The 9,100-nt window shown below is 36.6% G+C and overlaps 1 protein-coding gene across 1 annotated transcript; it reads right to left on the bottom strand.

Moving 5' to 3' along the window:
* Positions 1-2,671: 2,671 nt before the first annotated feature.
* LOC145213832 (heparanase-like) lies at positions 2,672-7,166 on the bottom strand. Its single transcript, XM_080082240.1, has 13 exons — positions 6,874-7,166; positions 6,301-6,410; positions 5,978-6,120; positions 5,695-5,844; positions 5,295-5,462; positions 4,902-5,076; positions 4,607-4,654; positions 4,379-4,454; positions 3,747-3,871; positions 3,552-3,663; positions 3,354-3,496; positions 3,131-3,277; positions 2,672-2,999 (listed from the first exon to the last, which is right to left on the bottom strand). The coding sequence occupies exons 1-13, from the start codon at positions 6,946-6,948 to the stop codon at positions 2,825-2,827; spliced, it is 1,647 nt and encodes a 548-aa protein (XP_079938366.1). The 5' UTR covers positions 6,949-7,166; the 3' UTR covers positions 2,672-2,824.
* Positions 7,167-9,100: the final 1,934 nt, after the last annotated feature.

The raw sequence follows: 9,100 nt of genomic DNA, 5'->3' as shown, positions 1-9,100 counted from the left end.
GAAATTTTGGGAAGTATTTGGGTCGCGACAAAAAAAGGTTGGGAACCACTGGCCTATTCAATTGATTTACTTAAGCTGAGTTATTTAAATACAATATACTTAATGACGTATTGTATATTTACGTCATTTTGAAAAACCTGATATCCACAACGCACATACAAAGAACTCTAGCTTAGGGTTTCCAGATGTCCGAAATTTCCCGGACATGTCCGGAATTCGGGCGTAAAATTGGTCCGGAAACAATTTTTAAATACACTTCCAATGTCCGGAATTCGGTGTCTATAGTACCTATAGCCTTACAAGTTCTTAAAGTGGACGAAATTGTCTTGCTTGGGTTATTTGAGCAAGGGGACAAATGGCTCATTACGCTAATATTCAAACCGACTGCTTGGTTTGTCCCTTATTTCAGCGAACAAGGATGTGAAAGCGGTTTACGTTTATTATTGTCTGTGTTGTTTTTGATATAGGTGCTATATGAAGCGCAATATAGCGCCAGTTTGATTTCGAAAAGTTAGGCTATTCATTAAAATTGTCCGGAATTTGGTCCACTCAGATATGGTAACCTTACTCTAACTGATGTGTAATCATTAAAATATATTTAGGCTACCGGACGTCTGTTTCAAAAAAATAAAATTATTCTGATAAATTTCGAAACTTACTTCTTAACTTTAAGTTTGGCAAGTTTGGCATCTGCGTTTTTTAGCAGCATTACCAAGCAGTGGCGTAGGCAGCCAAATATTTTGGGAGGGGCCAAATAATTTGTTGTTCGACACCACTTTTTGCTAACGCTCGGCGTAAGGCGTGCTTTTACCAAACACGTGTCTTGCCAAACTGTGGTTTGACGGGACAGCCAAACGCTTTATTTACTGATTTATTCCATGTCTGCATAAATATGGAAAAAAAACATGGATTTCGGCTTACCACTTGGCGACAACAGTCATTTTTGGTAAATTATATATTCCTTTGATAGTTGAGAGACGAAATCACAATAATGAAGGACGAAACTACACTAAATTAAAGTTTCTCAATAAACAACTTAAAATTTTGGGAGGGGCCATGGCCCCTTTGGCCCCTCCCTGGCTACGCCACTGTTACCAAGGTTTATTTAAAGAGGGCCACAGGTTTTGAGTTTTTGAAAAGGGGGGCACAATCTATGAAGAGTTAAGAACCACTGCAGTAGATCTATGAACGTAACAAAGGCGAGGGGATGTGATACGTTATTGGGATAAACGTTTTGTACGTTACGAAGCCTACACACATTTTCTCAAGCATTTTATGTTTAAATAAAATGTCTTATTTAGGGTTACTATGTTTGATGATACACAATCCCTGACAAATTTATCTTCGTTGCGTTAACCTTGTTTGCGATCCAAACATATTTATTACGGAATAAATTTAGAATATTCGAAAGTCACACGGACGGCGACACGAGAAAACGTTACTTGCGATACTCTGATCCTTGTCAATGAACTTTCTGCGTAGACTTCTAGTTAGTTGATTATATTAGGCTAAGCTCACTACTCTCACTATCCTTAAAACAATAATTAACCACATATATTAGGGGTCGCCAGCCTTTACCATTCTAAGAAACATTCGGACCAATTTCGCGTAGTCAAAAAACGCCGGGAGTCACAAAGACCTTTTAAAATTTGAAATAAAATGCTACTGTAAAAACATTTTTGTCTCACGACATTTGCCTTTTTGTTGTTAGTTAGTTCCTTGCATATTAGGTACATTTGGCAAACCATTTTCGTCAACACTGAAAGCAAATGAAACTTCTCACGTTCAAACGTAGCATTGGATGCTGTGTTTTCTTCAGACGCGGATTTCTGTATTTTCCGCGTATCTTTAGAGAACTAGTAACAAACAGGTATTGTTACGCGCGCACAAACACACTGCAAAACGGAACAGTAACCTTGTGCATATATGTAAATATATATTTTCGTAATTCCAGACTTTTAAGTACATTTTAACAAATTTAAACACTAAATTCCCTGACATGTCAGGGGAAATCCTGACGTATGGCAACCCTAGTCTTATTGCATTTCTTTGAAAAGGGGGTGAAGTAATAATAAATTTACCGAAGATAGAGGTTAGAAACACATTATAATTACGCTGTTTTAGAGCGTATCAAATTTCATTGGAACTTGCCAAAGTGTCACACCACCACTAGATAGCGTAGCTTCCCATTTTTAACTCTGTTTCGCCATTGCGCATTTAAACTATAGTGCATATAAAATAGGCCTACCACAAGTCCTCTTTTTGGAGGACATGTCCTCCTTTTTAACGAAAAGCAAGTTGTCCTCCAAGGACAATAAAAATACCCAAATGTCCTCCTTTTTGTATTTACTAAATACCTAAATAACAATTGTTTCTTTAAAACCGGCCAAAGAGTGCGAGTTGTGGCCATTGTTAATTGAAATTCACAATTTATTGTAAGTTAAACTTCATCCAAATTGGACTATAACAATTGAAATTCGTCCAATATCTTGTGCCTTCCTTTTCTTGGGCACAAAAGTAAGTGTTAATATTCTTTGTCGGGAATGTGTCTTCCTTTTTGGTGATGAAAATATGGTAGGCCTAATATAAAACTATGCTGATATTGCGATTGCTTGGTTTGCCTATTCGACTTATCGTACTGATTCTTATAACAAGTTCACAACATACAATATTATGATTACAAAATATACAATAGTTTATTTGCCACGATTTTTGGAAAGAAAGATATTGCACCTGCTATATTAATTGGCAGTCAAATAGTTGAAAAGCTGAAACATAATAATTTCAAACAAACATGGCATGCGAATATAATAACAGAATAAAACTAATGTGGCAGGCACGCATCTGCGCCTATGCGTTTCAACACCAAAAATCCGTAAGTAAATGACGGAATTTGTATTCCTTTCCACAATGCCCGCGGATGAATTTGTCGCGGCGTTAAAGGAGGAATTGAGTGATCACTTTCAAGTTGCAGTTTGACACCGTTCAACTGTGTGTATCTGCAAAAAAAAACATGGTTAAAAAGCCCCTTTTGTCCTCCAACCACGCAATGTTGTGGAGCTGACGCAAAAATCGGTTACAGCAACAAAATAAAAGTTTCGACCAATAATGTAGAAATTAAACATTTAACCTTGTGGTTAGGTTTCCGGACACAGGTTCTAATAGATACAAATCCGATGACATCAAATGGCTTCGGTATGGGCTCATTGCCAATCGAAGTTGGTTAGTAGATAGATTTAGAAAATAAACAACGACTGAGCCAGCTGGATAGCCCGATCTATAACATATGACATAAAAACATGTTTAATGTAAGAGCCACTGTCCAGGAAAAAAATAATAAAACAGCAAAATACCTTGCACTTGTACAGTGCGCATAAACCCTGAGTTTGCCATTGTTTCTGTTTCTACAAAATGACGCTGACGAACATTTTGATAGCGTTACATTCAAAACTCTGTTTCCGACCAAGGTTTTGTACAATAATGTCAGCCAATAATCCTAAAACATAAAGCAGGCTCAAGACATGATAAAATCAAATAATACGCTTCTCTACCGGTGTCGGGTCAAAATTTTTATCCAGAAGTGCGTAATTGCCGTTTAGCAGAGTTTGTCGAACAACCATATGAACTCCTAGTTTTGAAGTCATACCAAGTTTGTCGAGCCAACTGCAATGTTAAAGAGTTTTTTCAATCATTTTGAAATGTTTTTTTAAGTTTTTAATCGACAACATTTTTGACTTAAGACTCACGTAAATCCATCAATATAGGAGTTTGAAAGTCCAGGTGCTCCCCCACCGTAGGCAGATGCAGTTTCACCTAACCAGATCGGCAAATGTGGTTGTTGTGATTCCACTATTCTGACGATTTGATTGATCTGCGTTTTCCAAAAGAATAGAGCAAAAAGTTATTAAGAACAGATTTCAACCGACAAAAGACTGGGGATAAACGGTAGAGCTACTACCACCATACCTTATGGACGACACAAATTTAGCTAATTTTCGATAAGTGACTGAAATATTTATTTAGCAGCTGATGAGGGATACGGTTAGGATGTAAGTTTTTGTAAATTTTACACTTGAAACTAAGTTCTGTTGCTAGTTTTATTGAATTTTGAATGCTAATACCTTGTCCCGACCCTGATAGCCCTAACCGTGAGCATTTTTAGAGATATATCGTTTTAAATGGGTAAAGTGTTATTTGGCCACCTATCGAAAATTAGCTAAATGGGTCTGTCGTGAAGTATGGTGTTATGAAATTTTCCGGGATAAACAAGTTATATTTTTTCAAGAGTCGAAATGGTCCAAATGCGAGTTAGCGAAGTTGGTGACTATCCTTAAACTTTGTCCTTCATGGTACTCTTTTGAAGTCTTATAGGACATACCTGTTTGATGATTTTGTTTAAGGTTGAAGGTAAAAGAAAATCTCCCTCCGTCGCTGTATGTCCGTTCAAGTAATATCTGCATTAGCATATCGGTAAAAATTATTGCAGGAGGCATGAACAATGATAGCAGTTTTTAAGTCCAGCACTATTAAATATTAAAGATTTGTAATCAAAAGACTTAAATAAAACTATTATATGTTTATACAGCCTACAAAATAAATGGCTTACTGATGAACTGTCAGTGCGTTAATCGACTCGCCTCCATATTTTAGAAACCTGCAGAAAAACAGTTGATTTGAAGTGTCAGTACAAAACTACTAGTTCTTCTTTAAAAAATTTTAAGATTTGACACTTTTTAGCTGGATATCAAGTTTGAAGCATAAATGTGTCCGAAATGTTTTATGATCGTCATACTTAACAAGCAATAAAAATGTGCTGCAAGTATAAATGCGATGTACATTAAAAAACGATACATTGGTGATAAATTTAATGATACACAAATGCATGCACTTGAAAAACTTACGACTTTAAGTATTGACCAGCGCTTTTTGTTCCAACCCTATTAAGGTCAGGACCAAATACTTCAGATGGTTGCCACCAGGTAGAAGTAGAGAGCATTTGTTTCAATTTGTTAAAACCATTGGCAATCTGCTCAGGTGTCAGTGCTGTTTCGTTCTTGTGACGGTACGAGTTGGGCTCTACAATTCACAATTTATTGAGATGAACCAGAGAACGATTAAAGGTATTTAATCAAGTTTTAACGCCATCATTGCTTAGGGCAAAACGAACTACTTATCCCTTGCAAAGGGAAGTGTTCTTTTTAAACGTACTTAAGGCAACGAAAACGAGTCTTGTGGCAACTAAAACAAAAACAAACTATCTCTAGCCTATTACAACAGGACTCAAACCGACTTACCGTTGCCCAGTTCCCAGTTCACATGGTATCTGTTTTCTGTGTAATCAAGTAACTTCTGGGCGTTTGAAGAATTCCAGTTTTGTCCTTCGCGATATTGGATACTTAATCCATAGATCAGTTTCCATCCGACACATTCACAAAACTCGTTTAGTTGATCCCATTCCTTAGCTACAGTAAGTTTGCAAATTTAAAAGATGTGATTGAGGCAAACATTCTTCAGGTATAGCGTGTTTCGTAGAAAATATGCGTTCCTAGTTATAAGCTTATAAAGCATAGAACATTTATCGAAATCGGAATACTGCTAGACATACGTTTGAATTTTAACTTCGGTCTCTTAAATATTTAAATAAAGCGGTAATTTGTCAGTTGCATTTGTATTTTTGTGTTCTCCTCAACTTACGCGTTAATGTAATTGGATCAAATGTTTTGCTTACACCCAATCGACGTTTGTTTTCACGATTATTTATCATTTGGGTTTCGGCCCATTCACTGTGACTGTTAAACACTGCTTCGTTCCTTGGCTGCGTTGGGCATTTATCCATCAGGACTCCTAACGGTAAAAAAGTTTAAACATTTAAATTTTAGGTTGGCAATGAAATAACAATTAAATCATTTCAAGTTAGGTTAAATTGGTAAAGTAGTGTGACAAAACAGCAATATGCAAATAAAAAGGTATTGCTAACCTATTTTTTTCGCGTGAGCACGATGTGGGATATTTTCGAGATTTTCCGTATCTGTCTCGAAATGAACGACATCCTCTTTTGTTCCACCGATGCGATAATACATTGGACCCAATGCTTGGGCTAACTTGACAAATTTGGTGTCGCTTCGAACAAATAAAATTAAAGTTACGCGAATAACAAGCATTTCATCTGCTCAGCTTTTATGTTACATTGTTAAGTTTGCTCAGTTGCAAAGGTCTATGACAGACCTGGTGTAATTGCCTAATAATTTTTTTTAGTAATATAAAGCCAACTTTTTACTAAAGTTGTTTGTCAACACATACTTAAAGTAGTTGATCCAACCATACTCAAAAATGGCCACTCCTGAAGCAACAGATGGTGATAAGGAATGAGTAATTTGAATGGGATGGGCAACGTCAATCAACAGTTCATACTAAACACAAATTACAGGTATTTAAGATACAGACGAATGCTTTCCGGACAGCAACAATTGCTTAAAACTGTTCATTGTTTCTTGTACAATTATTTTTCCTACTTACACGGTGTAATTATGGTAGCTAATACGCAAATTATCTTAGCCCGTTATGTTGCAGAAAGCTTTTTCACAACGTAATTTGAGAAACGCTTGGACTCGTGGTCTTCATTATACGTCATTTCCTGTTGTGTACGACCCAAAAGCGAGGCGCTGTTGTACATACATTTTGATTTTAGCTGGATTGTTAAAATGTAAAAATATTGGCGTTGTAAACTGCCGAAGCTATTGCAAATTTAATCAACAGGCCTAACTATCTGTTCCGAGTATTCCTTTCAAAGCATTTGTAAGAGACCTCTCAAGCTTAAACCATGATCGTGCTTTCGTGGTTTGTTTGTCACTTATTTAAAATAAACCAACATACCTTCGAAAGTGATTCGACATAATAACATAATGTCAATATGATGATGCTGCCAACACATCTTCTCACTAAGTCCATGCTTTGCGGTTTCAAATATCACACAATCATAGCTAAAGGCTCTCAACAACCAAACTTTGTATCAATGCTTAAAAATGCCAACAGGAAGTAATGTTTCACTTCAGTGATTTTGCTTCAAGAAGCATTTGTCGAGGGGAAAATACAGGACGAAAGGTCTCCCACATTTTCTTCCAACAAAAACTAATAATATATAGCAGGTGTGGCCAGACCTGCTTCATTCTCGATCTGCAAATAACAAAACTTAGTTTTAAAAGAGCCGCAACACAAAAAATCAGAAAACCAATTTATTCACTCACAACGAAGTGTATGCTATCAAATAATGAGTATTGTTGTGTGGAGATACTGCGAGTCTCCACCTGGGCTGCAAGGGGTTTGAAATTATGCTGAAATAATGGGAAAGTTTTTGTGTTTAGCTTCGTAATGACGTTTCATGGTTGCTAGTTTTGTAATGATTGAGCAAAGCTTGACAGATAAAACACAGGTTTAAACTTTGCAGTTATTGCTAGTATAAGCCGCAATACAATGTAAAATGCTTTTAATGTCAGCCCTGACCTACAGCTTAAATCTGACAATATATTTGACTACAATGCACAAGCTAGCACGCTTCTGTACAATAATGTTCTTTTCTGTTTTTTTGGAATGTTCATTGGTTACTTGTTACTTATTACAAACAGCCAGTCTATTGTTAATACGTGATAGAATGCATTGTTTTATCATCTGGTCAAACAACTGCAAGATGTGGAAAATGCACGTGCAACATTAAAGAGCCGCAATCAAAGGCTCAAAGAGCCGCATGCGGCTCGGGATCCGCAGTTTGGCCACCCCTGATATATAGTAAACGCCTCCTTAACCTCACCCGCTGCACATTTGATCTTTATTTTACTGATACAGTGGATCAAACTATGTTAGAGCTGTCCTCACGCAAGTTTGTGTGTCTCACTTATTTTACAGCGTGACTTTGTTAATAACTTTCACTCAAGTTTATAGTGTTTTCATTCTTTTGCAAATTTTTTTCACATAAGCCTCAGACAAAGACAGCATGTGCCGCCTAATGTTGCACAGCCTATACTTCCCGGTACAGGTTTTAACTGCTACCGTATGTTTACATCGTTGCAGGGGAATCATTAAAGTGAAGCATTCCTTTGTTATGCGTCGTTAGCTCAACTGACGGCAATTAACCCGTTCAATGCGTGTCAGTCCCTGTTGAAAGGTGTTAAAACCTTTTCGAGACGACTGATTAAATAACAACGTTTTTGCAGTGATGTGTGGTGTACTGCATAACAATATTAAAGTTATGGTTTTGAAAACATATATTTTTTGTGTTATTGTTTCCATGAACAGCTCTGCAAATAATCCATCTTACCTTAAACAACAATTTTTTTCACAACTTTGCAATGCGATGTCTGCTTGTCTGCTACAGCTTTGGCATGTCAACGAACACAACTTAACAGCTAACCTGTATTGTTGAAACGAGAAAACAGCAATTGCTGTTACGATTGAAAAAAATCCTTAAATTACCGTCGTTGTGATTTGTGAGCATCGCTGTATACGGAGAGAAAGTCTCTCAGGTTGCATAAAAATTTTTTAATCATTGTCACAACCCACTGTTATATAACGAAGTGCATGTTTGCATTCGTGGTGAACGTTGAAGGTTGCCCACACAAACAGCAAAGCGAGCGTGTTTTGTCTTGGTTATCATCATACAAGGCTACAATTCTTGTTGATACCGAACAAACATTTAACACATAAGTTTGGCAAAAAAAACACTTCTTCAGATACGCATCTTCAGAAAATGAGCCTGCTGGTATGTAGCCTTTACACAAAAAAAGTTTTTTATGTTCAATATTAAAATACATTTAAAAAACAGAATCATTTATTAAAAAAAAAACATTGGAATGTATATAATTTGCCCAAATTTTCCTCTAATTAGCATCTTTAGTAAAATTCTACTCGCCATAAAATAATAACGCGTCGTAATGTGGTTTTATCTGTCAAACCGCATTATTGTTTGCACAATATCCAAGCCACAAAAACACTTGGATCGAACACAATTTTATCACTTTATCTAAGCCCATTGATCTTGTAAACACCCAACTGCATTGATTCTCGCTGAACACGCGGCGGTTGTTTGCCGATCGAATTCAGCCCTTGA

This window comes from Phallusia mammillata, chromosome 2 (genome assembly GCF_965637545.1).
Source record: "Phallusia mammillata chromosome 2, kaPhaMamm4.hap1.1, whole genome shotgun sequence".
Classification (NCBI taxonomy): domain Eukaryota; kingdom Metazoa; phylum Chordata; class Ascidiacea; order Phlebobranchia; family Ascidiidae; genus Phallusia; species Phallusia mammillata.
This window is presented reverse-complemented; position numbering and strand designations above follow the sequence as displayed.

Bases quoted from the DNA above. Each gene is read 5' to 3' on its own strand.
- LOC145213832 (XM_080082240.1), bottom strand. From the start codon at position 6,948: ATGGACTTAGTGAGAAGATGTGTTGGCAGCATCATCATATTGACATTA. The intron at 5,463-5,694 runs GTAAGTTGAGGA...AACTTACTGTAG, and splicing joins TGATCCAATTACATTAACGC to CTAAGGAATGGGATCAACTA. The intron at 4,455-4,606 runs GTAAGCCATTTA...ATGCTAATGCAG, and splicing joins AACGCACTGACAGTTCATCA to ATATTACTTGAACGGACATA.